This window comes from Ammodytes marinus (genome assembly GCF_949987685.1).
Source record: "Ammodytes marinus genome assembly, chromosome: 7".
Classification (NCBI taxonomy): domain Eukaryota; kingdom Metazoa; phylum Chordata; class Actinopteri; order Uranoscopiformes; family Ammodytidae; genus Ammodytes; species Ammodytes marinus.
In genome coordinates, this window is record NC_137211.1 from 7,256,086 (window position 1) to 7,274,706 (window position 18,621).

General features: G+C 38.8%; 2 protein-coding genes across 2 annotated transcripts; both read right to left on the reverse strand.

Annotated features, from left to right (window-relative positions):
* Positions 1 to 4,159: 4,159 nt before the first annotated feature.
* On the reverse strand, positions 4,160 to 6,617 carry ocstamp (osteoclast stimulatory transmembrane protein; the record flags this gene model as incomplete). The annotated part of the gene is made up of 3 exons (XM_080031690.1): positions 4,160 to 4,507; positions 4,973 to 5,981; positions 6,607 to 6,617. 3 exons carry the CDS (start codon positions 6,615 to 6,617, stop codon positions 4,160 to 4,162), a joined length of 1,368 nt encoding a protein of 455 aa, XP_079887816.1.
* Positions 6,618 to 9,462: 2,845 nt separating this feature from the next.
* On the reverse strand, positions 9,463 to 18,056 carry slc13a3 (solute carrier family 13 member 3; the record flags this gene model as incomplete). The annotated part of the gene is made up of 13 exons (XM_080031260.1): positions 9,463 to 9,645; positions 9,810 to 9,947; positions 11,077 to 11,238; positions 12,270 to 12,382; positions 13,464 to 13,561; positions 13,695 to 13,799; positions 13,882 to 13,974; positions 14,315 to 14,440; positions 15,185 to 15,364; positions 15,844 to 15,913; positions 16,374 to 16,552; positions 16,836 to 17,101; positions 17,949 to 18,056. The coding sequence occupies 13 exons, from the start codon at positions 18,054 to 18,056 to the stop codon at positions 9,463 to 9,465; spliced, it is 1,821 nt and encodes a 606-aa protein (XP_079887386.1).
* Between the last annotated feature and the right edge of the window lie 565 nt (positions 18,057 to 18,621).

Consider the following 18,621-nt stretch of genomic DNA (forward strand, 5'->3'; position numbering starts at 1 on the left):
TCTCATAGCAAAAACACTTCCAATGCAGCTGGCAGCTCTTTTAGTGTGAACACAATTAACAACTAGCTGGTTAACCTAGTGGAGCATTACTAAGCAACAGAATTGCCAGTTATTTATGGAGTTACTTTTGTGTCTTTGTTATGCAATCAGACAGAATGGGTTTGAGAGCAAAACTGTCTAGACTGCAATCAGTAAATATTTTATTGCAAGTAAAAACAAAATTGGGATTAAAAATGTAATAATGCAAATTAAAAATAACTTTTGTTTGCTGAAGACCTGGATCTTGTGGGCGTGACCTACGCTGAAAGATATAAGACACGTTGTTATTGGCCAGTGACAGTTTGGCAACATCCACTGTTAGTAAAAGAGAGATGGAGTTAAGAAGTCCATTGGGATACAGAAAATCTACATGCAGGTATGTTTTAGTAATGACAAAAAACTATTTATGAACAGGTGCTTGAAAATAGCTGTGACATTGTGATGGTTTAAAAAATACATAGTTTGTCAGTGTTTTCTGATTCAGCTCAAGCAGCACATCACAAAAAGGCTACAACATAAACATTAGATTGTTAAAAACAAATAGTCTGCACGCTACACAATATTACAAATGTTGAGTATATCAGCCACTTTCTAATTTCTTATATTGACACACAAAATAAAAGGCTAAACTTAAATCTTATAATGGACCATCTTTATATGACATTAAACCCCTTTTATAAACTTAAAAACGACCGTGAATGGGGTAACAACTACTTGCAGAGATGACATTTAAAAACTAGCATCTGTGTCTATTCCAAAAACTACATATTGATCCTTTTAGCTAATTGACTGCAACAATAAAAAGTTAAGCCCTAAAACAGAAAGTGCACCTTAATGACGCACACTAAAATAAAATCATTATGGCCTTTTAAAAAAATGGGCCGAGTAAAAATAAAAGACCCTCCCCTAATTTGCCAGAAAAGTCAGACCACCCAACCATACAGCTAAAAGCAGAAAAAACATGACCTCACTGATTTAGCGTTAATAAATTGCTAAATTACACACAGTTGTTTCAGGTTAAGACAATTAAAGTGTGCGAGAGTAAATAAACATGCATCAAATATTAAGCTTACCACCTTTTCCAATGTGCTGTGCTCACTCTGGCATGGTAGCAGGCAGCGCTCAGGTGCAATCAACCAAGAATCACAGATGACTGCTCAGTTCTTCTCCAGAGCTGTTCTGATCGTCCACATATGTCTCTCTCTCTCTCTCTCTCTCTCTCTCTCTTCCTCTCTCCCTCCCTCCCTCTCTCATTCCCTGTCTCTCTCCCTATCTTTGCCAGTGCACCCTCTCTCTCTATTTCACATCACACACACCATTATATCCACACTTCAACACACTCCTTCCTACAGCGACCACCAACTTAAAAATCTATTTCACCTCCCAATCCGAGAATATCATGTAGAGCACCGTGACCGTGGCTGTAGCCTTGAACCCTGCAATTATTGTTAAGAACTGAGAAGGTATAGCCTGCAATTCAACACATCATCCACTGCTGTGATTGGACAATGAACTGAAGTGGCACTAATTACTAAGCAGACGCCTATTTTGTGCCACCGGTAATAATTTTGACAACACTTCATCCTGTGTAGAGGTGCAAATTCAGAGAGCCTATTTTTTGGTCCTAAGTGAAACAAAAGGAACACACATCATGAGATTGAGATTCTTATTATTCTTGTACCATTTCAGAAATCTTGCACAGCTCCCGGCCACGCTCTGGTTGTGTGGTACACGCTGCCATATTATTAAAAACCTGCTCCCAAGAAAGGTGCATTAAAATCTTTCTCTCAAAGCCATACGAGAACAGACTCTAACAAATCACTTAGAGGGGACCGGACTGTCGGTATGAATGCTAATGCAGAATGACAGGTGCTTGCATTATCACAGAAATATAGTTTTCAGTCACAGAACGTTCACTCCACCAGGCTTCCTCTAATGAATAGATAACAGCTTCACAGGCGGAGAAAAATATCATGCAGAGCTGGTTCTTTCCAAGTAATTCACTGATTGAACTAGTGAATGCTAAGAGGACTCTCATACTGTTTCCAAACAAATATTTGAAGTTAGTGTGCTTGCCTTCAGTTATGGTCACACTCAAATGTATATATTAATCATCTTTTATTTTCTTACTGCTGTGACCGACTTCAAGCTTTGTATCCAAATGTATAAAATGCATTTTACGTTCTAGTGAAGATCCCGAAGTTCCCAAACTTATCAAAAATGCAGGGCTGAACTTATATTGTAAGGGAAATGTATATAGAATAAAAGATTTCCAGAATATTTCTGATTGGTTTTAATATTTAACTTGGTGTGAACATGACTTAGCTTCAATGAGTAGCTAGAACAAGCTGATACAGAATATACAAAGTACATCAGTGTCACATAACTTTCGAGCTACTAAATGAAAATTGGAAATTGGATATAAGGAGGTTAACTTTAATCTACATTTTATAATTATGAATTCCTCGGATCACTGCATTTCTTATGATACTCAGCCCAGAGTTGTCACACACAGTGAGAATTCATAGTAATAGAAAATACATGAATAATTTAACATATCTGGGCCAACAATAGTTTGACGCCTTTACACAGGCTTTTGGATTTTGAGACAAACAGGACCTCCACAAAAAGTCAGCATTAAAAATAGATGATAAAGATGTATTCTATTATTATTCTAGAGTGATGTCTTTAAATAAACACCCAAAGCCCCATGGGACGTTTAAGCAAGTGGGTTGATAAAGGACTTTTTTAGAGATTTCAGTGATTATTTAAAAAAAAATGTTTTGCAAGGTAGCACTTATTTAAATAGGCTGGTAAATGATTGGATGTGCAAATGAAACAGATTAATTTAATCTATAGGAGTTATCTAGGTCAATAAAATATTGAAGAAAAAATGTGTGAGAACCAATCTTTTGCTGTTCATTCTCTGACATGAGGTACTGAGTTAGTCTTTGTCCTCATCTGTCCAAAGCACCATAGTGGCATCTAGTGGGGCTGAGGGGTAAAAACAAATTTAAATAAAAAACGCGAAATAACACACACATTTGTACAGATTCTCACAAGGGGAAAAACACGACTTCCTGCAAGATACAGAAAAACACACGGATAAACATGTGCAATGTCACTTTTGTGTTATAAAACATGTAACCAGGCGAGTTGCTTGGGGTTGGTGTAAACTGAGCAGGTGTGGTGGTACATATACAAAAACCACATCAGGTCTGTGTGTGTGTGTGTGTGTGTGTGTGTGTGTGTGTGTGTGTGTGTGTGTGTGTGTGTGTGTGTGTGTGTGTGTGTGTGTGTGTGTGTGTGTGTGAGTGCCAAGAGAATGCAGTCGAGTGGTCTCGCTCTTGCAGAGGAGGTGTTGCAGTGTAACACAGGATGCTCAAACAGAAACTCGGCATAAAAACGCTGTCTGATGTGAAACTAACCCTTTAGCCTACATTCTATGGCCATGTTAGCAGCTTTGTGAGGCGTAGACACAGCTGTGTGTTGAGGTGAATCCTACGGTCTAACCCAACCTTAGCCCAAACTAAAGTATGTGAAAGTGATATCAGGTCAGACCACTTAAATTTCATATCAAAGTATTAAGTGGTATCTAGAGGTGAGATTCTAGATTGCAATGCTACCTTGCCATCCCATCCCATTCAGGTGGCTAAAGATGGCATCAGCCACCACTGCTTCAAGTCTTTTCACAATATCAAGTGACAAGGTGAAGATGTATTTATATATTTATTCTCTGGTACTTCTTTTTTTTGTCTTCCAACAGGGGCATTTCCGGCGGACTCCCACTATATATAGAAACACGCAAGGCAATTAAGTTTGTCTGTTCTGTGCTACTGTAGAAACATGGCGACACACCCTGCTCCAATGTAGATAAAAAAGGCTCATTCTAAAATTCAAGCTATAATACATTATCTAAAACATACTTATGAATTGTATATTCCATCGATACCAAGTCTGTTCAGAAAAATGCCAAAACATTCTACACACTGCACCTTTCAGTCAGGCTGATTTATCCTCTAGGGAACATGAATGTCTGTAGAAACTGTCAGCTGACATAGTTTTAAACCATCATCAGAAAATGTTGTCAAGAATCGCACTGTGGAACAAGAGTTCACCCTCAGATGACCGCAACAGAAATTGTCTGTATTTGCTCTTTTTTATTCTGCTTCTCTTGTATTTTCTTCTCCAGGTAAGCCATTCTCCTCTCCTCCTGAGCTCTGAAGAACGAAGCAGAGATCTTCCTGCACAGCCTTCTAGCGTAAACCTCGAGGAACACCAGACAGTAGCTCATCAGCCAGAGGCATCCCAACAGCAGCGTGACCCCCGTGTTCGGAGGTGAGGTGGTGACATCACACATCGACGGCTCAGGGTCAAACGTCCATTTGTAGTCCCTGTGGAAGTTGGTGAGCTCACGTTTGTAACAGGAGTGTGGGATGATACAGAGAGCAGGTGGGAACAAGGTAACCTATCAGGGGATGAAGAAAAAAAGAAAAAATATGAAATTGTGAGGAAGCAAATAGGTAAAATACAAGGTTCTGCAGTGGGGGAATTGTAGCCAATGTGAGCCTGATATCGAGAGCTTCACATTATTTTCTCTCCTGCAGTTCAGTGTGGCCTTTCTCCAATCTCTGTGGGGAGGAGCCTGTCAAAAAAAGACCGGGGCAAAGTTAGTCCCTTATGTCAATATGGCCTCCAGTCAGACTGGGCCCTCACCACTTTATGTATGTTGAGGCTAGATTGACAACTACATGAACCAATTAGGCGCTGCCTTCGACTAATAGACAAACTTTAGGTTTAAACGCAGGCCCTGATTGGCCCAGTCATTTTTTGACCGGACTCCTCCCCACGGAGATTGGGGAAATGCCAGATTGATCTTCTGGAGAGAAACAAATGTGAAGCTCGCAAGATCAGGCTGGCCTCACATTCTTACCTTGTAATTAACACTTATGCAGGCAGATGTCGGAGGAAAGTCCAGTAACCACGGCATAATCACCTGAATGATGTGATACACAACATGATCCAAAGCTACTATTAAAGTTATTGCAATGAAGTATAATGTTACCACAGATATGGATATGAAACAGGAGGCACATTCCTGACTTGTTATTTTGCAGCTTTTGGCACAAGTTTTATTTTTAGCTATCCTTTTGTTCCCAGTCTCTTTATGCACTAGCTCTTTGGGGATGTAGCCATTATCAAACTGCACTGAAGTCAGGTAAGATTTCAAGTAGCGTGCAGATTCGAAAATAATTAAAGCCACAAAAATGGCTGCGAGGATCCGGTTGGACAGCAGTTTGTATTGTTTCAACAGGTCATTGGCTTGTGAGAAGTTGACCTCTATCTGCCCAATCATCTTGGTGAATCTGCTTTTGACTTCTGACACATTAACATGTGTGAAATGATCCAACTTCCTCAAGTTAGTGACAATGCTCAAGTCTTCCCTTTTCACTTTGATGGTTTCCTCAAAAAGGTCTTGCTTTGCTTCGGTCAAAGGTTTAGATGAGCTCAATAACGCCTTGGTGAAGCCTTCTGCAGTGCACTTCAGGATGCGTGCGACCGCCCCGACGTTCACTGTTATATTAGGGACCACGTTTAAAACTAAAATCATGACGGAGGCTGTGATGAGGAGCTTGCGTCCCTGCTTGGTGCAGACAGTGGGCAGAATGATGGTGAGGACACAGCGCAGAGGGTGGCATAGGAACGAGACCAGGAACACGGACACACAGTAGATAGAAGCGGTCTGAATGGAGGCCTCGTGGGGGTATTTCAGAGTGTTTGACAGCCAGTGATGGAGCAGACCGCCAGTGATGATGGCCAGTGTGAAACAGAGACAGAGCAGAGTCAAGATTCCTCTGCCAGCAGGTGTAGGCGCAGAGTAAACGTCCCACAGATAAAGCAGAAAGGATTTTAAAAGTTGTTTGTAAGATCCTGTTCTGTTCCTGAAAAGAGAAAAACTAAATCTGAACAACGATGAGGAAAGGTTTGAAATTTTGAGAAATACTATTTGTTATCATATTGTTTTAGGTGTTTTAACCTTTTATTTGACATTTGTGAGAGATAGAGTGGACATGGGGAGAGGGGGGGATGGCATGCAGAGACATGCAGCTACTGGCTTTAGCATCATATTATAACGTTGATCTTCTTGTTTGATTCTTGGCACAAAGGCCACTTAGTGAAATTCTCTAAATGCCAAACTATGTTGTTTCTCAATGTTTTATAACTCCACTAAAATCAAAATTGCAGAGAACTATTAATGATGGAAATAATAATATCTTATCACAGGCAATGAATAACTGTAACTTGCACATAATTTACCTTAAATGTTTTCAATTTCAGTGGTAATTTTACAGAAAAATACAAAATACTCAAATTGTCAACAATGAAGAGTTACAGGTATATTTCAAATGACAGAAAGCTAATGTGCAGAAAGCAAATACTGTCATATAAAAATCAGATGATTTACCATGTAGATTTAAAATAAAACCATCTTAATTTGTCTACAAAAGAATGGGACCATTAATTCACAAAATAAAAACCGGAAAAAACAAATAGATGAGTTCTTACCTGGCAGGCATTATTATATTCTCCGTAATGACCTTAATTCTCTCTGTAAAATTCTGAGTTTATGTATAAACAGGAGTGGGAAGTAAAGTGGGAAGTGAAGTGTTTATAATGTCATAAAGAGGAACTTCTCTGACCAGTCACTGTCATGTTGCCATTTGTGGGTCGCCTACCAGTTCCCACGGGGGAAATGAGATGACAGCTCCTCTCCATGTGAACCATACATGACACAAGATCATATGGAGAGGCATGATGAAACCACACACACACACACACACACACACACACACGCACACACACGCGCACACACACACACACACACACACACACACACACACACACACACACACACACACACACACACACACACACACACACACACACACACACAGTCCACACATGTGACACAAGCCACTCGCTAAATGCCCTTTTAAGGTCAATATCTGTAGGTACAGATTTTTTTCACAGCTTTGTTATGTTTGTTGATTTGTTTATTTGTTGAATGTTCCTACAATCGGCTTTCTACTATGCTAGCCACTATAACCTATTAGCTGGCTGGAGCTAGTTAGTTAGCAAGTAAGTAGGCCTATTCAATTTCTCTTTAACTAAAAGTTGTGTATTTTTTATGTTTTCACTTTTTATTCTTATATACTTTTTTCAGGTCAACTGAGTTTTATTTATAGCCCAATATTCCACATCAATTGTGCCTCAAAGGGCAAATGTAGTCCTACCTAATCCTTCTTCCCTGGATTTAGATAAGGAAAAACTCTCCCCCCAAAAAATAACCTATATTCATGGGGAGAAAGTGAAAAAAGCCTCAGCAAGAGAGTCAGAAGAGTGAAATTAACGTATGGTCAATCAGGATGACACATTTATCAATAGCCTAAGTTGTAAACACATGTAAATAATAACAATATGTCTGAGACTAGATTGAATAATGTGTTGCCATCTTAAGGAGACTTAATGTCTTAGCTGGTGGAGTTTTTTCCTGGCATTAGGGACAAATTCATTGTACGTTTATATAGTGCCCGTTAGAATTAATACAACAAGTGTCAAACTGTCAATTACATTTGAATATGAACTGAATATTAAAATGTGTCTATGAACAAGCAAAGATATAAATCAGCTTTGGTGCCCATCTGTGTTGACAAAGGTTGTGTGTGTGGTGCAGACGGACGGGTACATCCTGTGCTAGTCTGTGGCTTTTGGTTGAGTAGTTTATAGTTTTTCATTCAAACACCACGAGACCTTTTGCACCGACCCTGCTCACACTCAGTAACCACCTCCGCCTTGCATAAGTTAACCATTGTTGTCGGGCGTCGCGGCTTCAGGCGGCTTACTACACACGAACAAACATCGTAAGGAATGTTCAACTGTGTGCTCCATACGGGTCTGTTTCAGTGTGCAAAGGCAAAAATGCGTTAAATATGTGTGAAACCTGCATGCAGTAGAGTTACAGCTAATCAAACACTGACTTGTTGAGGGTTAATAACACAACTTAGCTGTTGCAAATATCCTGCCAGCAAAGTCCTTCTCTTAAGAATAAACCCACTCATTACAGACCACATGCGACTAAATTATCATACAAATTCAAACTATTTATTTGTAACAGCAGTTATATGAATGAAAATCACTTTGTAACACAATTTACATATCCATTAGTATCTATTCATGTAGAAAAGATTTTAAACATTGTTTTATGTGGTATGGCTTTTGCAGCTAAAGGTGCGCCATTTAATACAAAAACAAGTTAGATGATCTATTGGTGATTGAATATATATATATTTTAAAATAATTATTCACACTTAGTATGCACAATTAACACAGTTAATTATTCTTCCAGTAGAGGTCATCATAGTATTGTCAGTACAAACAGCACACTCTGCACTCTGACTGGATTGTCATAAAACATTAGACTTAAAAATTGGAGTGTGTAAAAACCGACAGTTCACTTGAGCATAATAAACATATTAAATACATTTATATTTATCTAGAATTCAAGGTGTATACTTTATTCGTCCGTACTAATGTACTTAATTTTCAAACTTTTGAAGAGTTTTATTTTTTTTTAAGACTTATCTGATGAACAACTGAAAGCTATAGTGCGTAACTTCTGTTGCCCCCATGAGGAATTCTGAGTAATTACAACAACAATGTCGGCACATCTACATGAGGAAAGCTTTCAGTGATGGCGCATGGATTTTGTACCTTCTGCTGTACGTCCAGGTTTTCACTTAGCAGTAAAAAAATCAATAACTGAAAAATGTTGTGGGCTCCTCTTGAGCCCCTGCGCCAGTGTCAATGGGGACGACACAAGTTTGTAAATGCTGTAATACTGAGAAATACAGAGAGTGTTTGTGGAGCTGATAGACTTATTCAACTTTGTGTCAACTCATTTGACAATGTCTTGAATTTAACCAACATTAATTTATATGGAAAATGTACACACTATAGCTTTACATTATATTTTGGAATATGCCTTGTTAAAGATAATACCCCTGTAAATTGGTAAGTCAAAAATAAATGAAAAATTAAAAACCAATAAAAACTTGGTCACACATAAAACAAACAGGTAACAGCTGAAGCTCCCAGAGCGTTCTGACATCCATCTATAAAGCAAGAAACGTCTGTCTGTCTGTCTGTGACTCGCATATCTCTCTGAGTTTTAGTCAGATCGACCTGAGCTTCCGGATATTGCTTGCGCACGGCACGAAGGTGTGCATCCTTGATTGAGTTTGAAGTTTTTTGGACGGGAACTGCACTAGTATAAGTGACACAGCGTAGACGTCTTGTCCCTGTTTAGTGTTAAATCTTTGTACAATCATCACAATTATACTTCCTCGTTAGCTAACGCTGCGTTCAGAGCGTAGCATTGAGCGACTGGAGAGATGTGAAGAGCGCATCTGTAGCAACAGCAGACTTGTTGATGGGGTGAGCCCAGTCTGGATACGAGTTCAAGTCAAACATGACAACGCCCCACGTGTTCATTGCCAGGGAGACCGAGAGGATTCCGAGGATGTTCATGACAACGCCGGTTTTTACCTGATAACACAGAGGCAGGAAACAGGAGGATAGGTTATAAAGATGGAATGTCTCTCGTACAATCAAATTACTCGGTCAAGACCAACTGCTGCATAAATAGGTGTATCTTATATATGGTATTTAAGGTAATGAATTTGTGTCAAGTGCTGACGTGATGACGTTACCATGTCTTTGACCAATAAATGTCCCGATGCGAAGGCGATGGAGTTGGGCGGCGTGGACACTGGCAGCATAAAGGCGTATGAACATCCTACTGTTGCAGGTATCATGAAGTACAGAGGGTTGACCGAGACATGAATAGCCTGTTAAAACAAAGACAAAACAATGACCAGCACATTTTTTAGGATAGAATATACTACTGTAAATAATTTCATAAACCTTGTTTTGGACAGCTTCATTCCAGAGTTGCACATTTGTTTTTGCCAATACTGCAAAAACTTATTCTACATGGCCAAGCGTTGTTGAAGCCAAGAGCAGTTTTATTCTAGCCAAGATTTAAAGGTGACCAGAGATACCAAATATGTCAGGAAGATTGTTTGCATTTGGCATTATCTCTTTTTAAAATGTTTACTTTTTGTCCATCCATTCAAGCAGGTCTGCAAGACTCTTCTTAGGCTTTGAGCTAGGTGCTAACATTAGCAGGCTAACATGTTCACAATGACAATGCTAAAAATATGAAAGGTTTAATGTTTTACATCCTGGTTTAGTGGGTTAGCAAGAAGATGTTCTACTAAAATCAACATGCAGCAGAGGTCAATGGGATTCTCATTAGTTAAGCAAGAATTTGGTTATAATAAGAATTGGAAAAATAAGTTTGACCTGATGGCGGCGCTAGATGAAATGTTTTTCATCACCAAGGTATTTACAATTCATACCGAGGGGAACATGAGTTTCTGTAATAAATAGCATGGCAGTTAACGCAATAGCTGTCGAGGCTTTTCAGAAGCCAATGTTTGTGAACTTACCCTTTCATTAAAAAATATATATTTTGGTTCTGAATTATTATTTTCAATATAAATGAGACCCCACAACAACAAACCTCCTATTACATCCTGTAAACGATTTCCTGAGCGTGACCGTGATTTGCACCATTTCAAAGTACAAACGCCCCCACATAATGATTACTGACAAGAGCAGTTAATGTCCAACAGGCCACAGACACAAGACATCTATTGCAAGGGTTTAACAAGCATACTAAGCCATTGACAAATATACTGTAACGGACAGGGTCAGCAACAAACCCTACAAACCCTGTTCCATGCCCAGTGCTGCAGCTTGAAACAGAGTCTTCCAGTTTGTCTCTATGTCATCTTCATCTTTGCATTAAATTATATAATGATATTTAAAACTCGATTGCACTATATTTGTTTAAAGTTGATTAAAGGTGGAGTCACTTTTTGTCAAAATTTGCTTGTGACGAGTCATTCTTACCAGTTCAGCAATGACGGGTAAAAATATGATGATCGTGGCCGTGTTGCTGGCGAACTCAGTGAAAAGGGCCAGGAAACCAGTGATCAACATCACAGCTGCACCGGGAGGGACCGTGGCCAAAGGCTGGAGGTGGCCACCGATCCACGCTGCGAGTCCAGACTCCTGCCAAACGCCACACGATCCGGGTTAAGGGTCAAAAGATCAAATCATAACAAAATAAAGCAAAGTGGAGAACAGAACCACAGCAGAGCAGACCAGTACAGGAGAGAGGAGAGATACATTTACTCAACAGATATACAGTATGACACGTTCTTAACAAGTTGCATAAGAAGATTCATACTATAACACTCTCATGTTTGTTTAATCTTACTGAAAACCCAGTCTTGTTTGTGTCTCAAATTGGGTACTTCTGTTAGAACACTTACATGAAGTACACTGTATTTATTTTACTGTATTTACTTAGTAGTATTAGAATTTACATAGTACACTGACATCTACAGGGAATTGTCTCAAAGCAAACATGCCTGTCATTCACTTTTGACAGCTGTTCTTCTGAGTGTTTTTTGGGGACTTTACAAGTGACTTGCAACTTGAACAGTATACATTTATCTATTGTAATAAAATATTTGTGTTTTTACTGGTGCATGACATGTTATAATATATTGTGTGGCTTAAACCATTTTCTCTATTGCCACTTATTTTGAAATGTATTGACAGTCCTGCCTCTGTAGGCAAGATGAGGGTGACCGTTGAGGGTGAGAAGTGTCTAATTGTTCACTTCAATTGTAATTTGTATGAACACACTTATGCACTTAAAAATAGCAAGTGTAAGAACAGAGGTACCCGATTTAAGATAAAGCAGTTGTCATGACTCATGAAGATGCCATGCAGACAATCAGCAGAAATCCCATGAAGTCAGTACATAAGTCTGAGTAAAATAACACACTTTTTCTGTTTTACTACAGTTCAAGCAATATACAAATAGTACACAGTAATTAGTATAGATGTGTTTTGTTACACTTGGACAGAGTCAAGCTTGCTTTTTCCCTTTATTTTCAGCCTTCATGTTAAGCTAAGCTAATTAGCTTAATATTTAATCATACATACCTGAAAATGATATTGCATCTTCTGAACTAACATTTGGCAGTTAACACAAGTGTATTTCCCACAATGTCAAACTCTTGCTCATGTACCTCACAGGCTTTAGCCATCGCAAAGCCGCCACCGAGCAACAGAATGATATTCCAGGGAACAGATTCCTGAGCTTTCTTCCACGATAAGAGAGGGACATAAGGAGTATTTGAAGCTGAGGAAACAAATGGAGGAAAACATTGAAGAACTTAAAAGATTTTGATATCATATGTAGGGCCTATATAAATTCTTAATATAGATACAGAGCTGTGATGTTTCTGCGCTTGGAAATGATTATCATTATTAATATATCATAGGAAATACTTTATATGTCATTATTTATAAGCCCAATGTTTTCTATGACATCAATATGAGGTTAATATAGTTCAATTAAACTCCTTTATTGGTACTATTTTTTTATTACCTTGTGTACTTATATGTATCTACATCACCATATTTATTTATATCTTATATATCCATGTTCTTGTGCAGATTTTTTTTAAATAGTTTTTCATTGTATTTTTTGTAGGAAATTTAGAGACAATTTTTCTGCAGAAGTTGTATTCTCCTCTATCCTAAAATTTGACCTACTTTGAATGGAACAAATGAACCCCATGATTTGTTTTTGTTTTGTTTCTTTTGCTTGCTTCCAGTGGTTTATTTGACCAGCTGAACAAAATATGCACAATCGCAAACACGTGCCTCCAACACACAAAATGCACTTGAGTACGAGTTTGTGCACATGCTCTCTCTCTCTCTCACACACACACACACACACACACACACACACACACACGCTTACCAGGAAAAACCCTAAAGTGGGACAACCTAGCTCTGAGAGATTATTTTAATCACAGAAACAGAGAAACTGTTCAACTCCAGACAGGAAACTCAGACTATAATCTACATTATTAACATTCCTCAGATAATTTTTTCTCTTATGTTTTATGCAATCACTGCACTAAAGGCAAAACCGAAAGGCCTTTGAATTTTTCAGCAATTCTCGGTTATCAATATTCCAAAACTGACTTGTCCTGTTGCAGAACCACAAACTGCCAACTGGTTTTATATCTCTTTGATGGATGTTTAAAGGTCTTTGTTTGAGAATTACATAATCAAACGTATTCATACTATAACAAATTTAACAATATTATCACAATCGTTGAAAAAAATAGAATAATTTAGATAGCTGAAATCAGAGTACTTTGTCTCGTAAATGACATGTTAATAAGTGTGTTGTTTAAGAGCTCACTGACCTTGAGGGTCAAACCACCAGCTCAGAGAAGGTTTCTGCGAAGGGAAGAAGAACAGTACAGACGTAATGATGACACCTGTGACTGCGTCTGAGACATACCTGCATGACAAACGAGAGGAAATAATTAATAGAGATAGACAACTAACAGGCACCTCAACATAGAGATTTTATGATCATTTGCGAACACGGAGAGCAAAATACTCTATCTTTCCATCAGTGTGTCCTTTCTTACCCTTTCTCAAAAAACACAGACCAGCCAGTGATGAATTTGGGATCTCTGGTGAACAGGAGGAGGGCAAACAGTACAAAAAAGAACGAGATCGCTCCCTCTGCAAAGCTGGAATGGAGCAGGCAAAGTTACAAACATTAAGATAAAGTTTGCACGGAATGAGATTTTGTAGATTTACAAGAGTCCTCACTTCATGGGGCCTAGTTTTTTGTAATCGTCTTCGATCACAGCCTTTGCTTTGGCCTCTGCCCGGGATCTGTGGTCGTCTCTCTGGAAGCACAATCTGCATAAAATAAAAAGAGACATAGTAAGAGAAGTATGGAAGCCGAGAACTGCCATGCTTGCAATCATTTTTTAATTATATCTTTTGTTTTTAAAAAAAAGACGTTTTCTCAAGATCACTATTGCCCTTTTGTGATTACGATTTGATTATCACAATGTGACAATTAACTTATAGTTTTGAGATGACTGAATTAAAAATCATACGAGAAACAATATAACGGCATCAAAAGAAATTGCAAACATGGCTGGTCTCGGCTTCTGTAGGGGAGAACATATATTATTTTTTAACATGATTGTTTTAAAATGTCCTTATCTGCAGTTAGAAAACATCTGACACTTACCGTGTATTCAATCCCCCGTAGAGAAAGGCGATCCAAATCCATCCAAAAAACAGGAAGATGAGCATGAGCGGGAAGGCAAACGCAAACCAAGAGCCAAAATTGATGAGGTCGCAATCTGGAAAGTAGCTAGAGAGCAAAGAAATTATTGTTAATCTGTGAAAAAGGATTTTATGGATGCTGTTATCTTTTGATAGTTAATTATTTTGTGATCTCGAGAAATCCAACGGTTTCCTCTTATTATAAAAGTAAATAAAGATTGTGAGGGAATTTTGGGTCTTTAGTTGTAATATTAATGGGAAAGATTAATAGGCCATGCCTATCCTGTGTGTCTGTCTCTCAGACTCTAGGTCAGCCCTGGAGCCTGTTAGGAGACACTTAGGTCAGTTGTATAGATAAAGTCTCATCTCCTTAGACTCCAGAATGTTATGGTTCACTGTGTTCAGCTCTGAACCAAAACATTGGTACGCTTGGTGCCCGAGCCGGGAAGGTGGTAGAGATAGCGCAAGGTTAAAACACAGCTCTAAGCATGAGTTTGTCAGAATTGAAGTGCAAGTCATGAGAGTTGCAGTCCGGTTCTCCTTGGCCAAGTCTGTAATAAATATTGCTTCATAATTCATCCAAGTCTCCTGAAATATTCTTCCACCTGAGTTGACCTCCAACCTTAACAGAACTTCCATCACAAAGATCACAAGTCAATTATCTTGTTTTCTCGATAAAACCTGATAATAAGGTTGTTTCCTATTATTTCAGGATTGCGATACAATCAAGCTTGTATCTCAAGATAACGGCATTAATAAATAATGATTTTTGTCTTCCGTAATTGTTTTTTGTGATATCACATTTTGAATAAAAGGCAAAATAAAAAGATACCTTTTCAGCTGTCCAATCAGGATGAGGTTGGGTGCGGTGCCGGTCAGCGTGGCTGTGCCTCCGATACTGGCTGCATAAGGAATACAGATGAGAAACCCTTTCCACACCTTCAGCTGATACTGCGACTCCGATCGGATCTCCTCAGCTGTCCTCGTCTCTATCTGCTCCATCTCATCCGTCCTTTAGAAGTTTTAAGTATTTTAATTATTACCTTAAATGGACATTAGATAAGCAGATTAACTCCATCAGAGTTTGGAAATGATTAGGGCCTATTGTAGGTCAAAGAAGTTATGCTCGACACTGTTTTAACAAGAAAACTACTTTTGGGAAAACATGCCTATTTGTTATTTATTGCTGAGAGTTTGATATGAAGACACTACTGCAATGTATGGACAATGAATATAAAGTTACGACCAGCAGCTAATGTAAACCGCCACAGACCAATGTTAAAGTTGAATTATTCACACATTATATATTGTGTGAAGTTTGTAGAAAAGTGTAAAAAAAATCAAATTTGAGTTTTGGGCAAAGTTATGTTCCAGGCTATTTCTTAGATGTATTGGCTTTTGGGAGGAGCTGAGCTATTCTTTCATTGTTTTCATTTGAGTTGAGATGAGGATGAGGATGATGTACTGCATTCTATCATGTTGTTTTCTTACCCTTCTGCTGACAGTATTTGTTTTTCAGAGGTCACAGAGGGCAGTGAATGCAGCTTTACATTCGACGGACCTGAAGGAAAGTGAAGCAAAGAGTTTGTGTCATTACTGTAATATGTGATGTAAACATGGGTTACAAGTTTTGGCTCTTGGGGGGGAGGGTTGTAAATACTGTACATACAGTATTTAATAGATGACTTTAAGTCCGTTCAGCATAATTAATCACTTACCACCTGAATATTGGCTAACTTTGTATCCGTGGAAAAACTGTTCAAAGTTCATACATCCGATTACATATTACTAGCTCACATGGACAAAGTTAAAATAATACAACATGTCGACACGTTTTATTAAAGTCAGGAGACTTTTGACAACACACTTTAAGTGGAATTTATTGAATTCTGCAGCTGTAAACACAACACAGACACATAATTATGTGTGTTAAAGTGTGTGTGTGTGTGTGTGTGTGTGTGTGTGTGTGTGTGTGTGTGTGTGTGTGTGTGTGTGAGATGTAATAGTAATAGTATACGTACCATTTAATACATCCCCCTCAGGATCCTCTATGGACTTGCTGTTCTTCTTCAGCGTCTCCAGGTCTCCAAACAAACCCTCCAGGATGGCGTTAGCGATAGGGAGCATCATGGCCGTTGTGGCCGTGTTGCTGAGCCACATGGACAGGGAGGACGAGGTCAGCATCATTCCCAGTATCAGCCTGAAGGAAAATAATGTAATTTAATCCACAATCTCAAATCAGAAACATCAAAAAAGACACAGCTGCTGACCTGGAGGATCACTGTCACTGACAGGACAAGGTTGATTTTACAGTCCAACACTGAAAAAGGAACAGTGTCACTAAAAGACAATGCCCAAAAGAACATGTGATGTTGAAACAGTATTGTGTTTGTAATAGTTTTTAGACAACGATGGAGGTTTTTGATACACAGGTGAAACTTGTTAATATGATCAAATCTTGGTTGTTTGTTAAGTTTTCTCACCAAGCTGGTTTTACTCCCACAATACTCAGGACTTTAAGGGCGATCCTGCGATGAAGCCCCCACTCTTCGATGGACGACGCCATCACAAGGCCGCTGAGAAAGAGAAAGTTGGTTTCCAGGAAGTACTGAGGGCAAACTTTCTTGGATGGAAGAATTCCCAGGGTTGGGAAGAGGCAAACGGGAAGCATGGCAGTGACGGCCAGAGGGAGGGCCTCCGTGCACCAGAACATAGCCATCAGCACCACCACGTAAAGACATTTTCCCTCCTAAGAAATGAGAAACATGCAAGGTTACTAAGGTTCAGCCAGATTTGAAAACAAGCAAAAGGTTTTTCAGGAAAAATAGGAAGGAAATTAACTACACCATTGTGTTTTACAGGTGATGGACTAAACAGTGTGTTTCCGGAAACAGTATTACATTATTGCAATGTCCAACAATATGAACAGCCTCACAGAGCCCAAGATGACGTCTTTAAATGTTTTGTTTACAATTATATATAAAGAAAAACAGCATTCGAGAAGCTTTGATTGATTGTCTAAATAGTTGCACTATTTTTCAACAAGTCAAATAATTTTTCCAGTCCTAATTAAGACATTTCTGACTGTCTTAGTCCTCTGGTGCAATGTCATCAAACAGTGAATTTTTTAATCTTATATCAATAGTCAATCTTTGAAAATTTTTGATTTCATCAGGAACCAAAATTGATTGTTCCATTGTTATTCTACCTATCTGGCCATGTTAACCATTGTGTTGCAAGCAGCTCATTTTGTGTATACAACTAAGTCAAGACCCTGGCATTGCTCTGAGCATGATGCTATGGCCTTCTCTCCATGCATGAATACTGATTGTAATCATCTGTATTGTATTTTGGAACTAAGTAAAGATTTGTTTTCATATTGGACTTTTGTGAAGTTTTTTCAACCAAAAACTGCTTCTACATCATGATAGATACAAAACAAATGCTGCCTTGTTTGATTTTTAGACATATAATACACTCATAATAGGCAGGACAGTCGTGTTTAGACAAGTTAATGTGATTAATTCATTTGTCATGCAAAATGCTGAATGAACGCACACATGAATGCTAAAGTGTAAAACTCAAAAATCCCTCACCTTTTCCGGCAGAGTAAAAAGTAAAGGCAGAAAGACGAGTGGCGTGAGCAGCAGGACCAGCTGTTTGTGGACGCACCACAGCTTCTTGGACACGGCCGATAGGTTCATCTCCAGAGGGAAGTGTCTGCTCCGTTCACAGAGAAGGAGCTCCAGAATGGCTGAAAGGAGCCAGCTAGAGAGCACTTTGAAGCCTCTCAAAAGATTAACTACTAGCTTTGATACAGTTTAACTATTTGTAGGGAGGTGTCAAATAGTTGAGAGGGATGGTCTGTCTCTCTGTCTGCCTGTCTGTCTGTCTGTCTGTCTGTTTGTTAGTCTGTCTGTCATGTTTCTCACCAGTAGGCCTCTCCCACATAGAGGAGAAATGCATCTTTATGACCTCCGTAAAGCTCACACAAGAATTCAATTGTTATTATTGGGTCATTGCAGTATGGATCCTTTCCCTACACCCTTGATTTCACAGTGTGGGTAAGCCACATGTAGCTTAACCACCCAGAAAAGAAAAATAAATGTATTTAAATTTTATACCAAATATGTTTTTTTTTTGTCCAGCTTACCTCATAGTGTGTTCACGAGCCCTCTTCCAAATGGCTAAGATGTTCATTTACAGTCCACAAGTGCACGTTTAACAGCCCACAGGTCTTTTGTCCATTGGGTTGCAACAACGTCACAG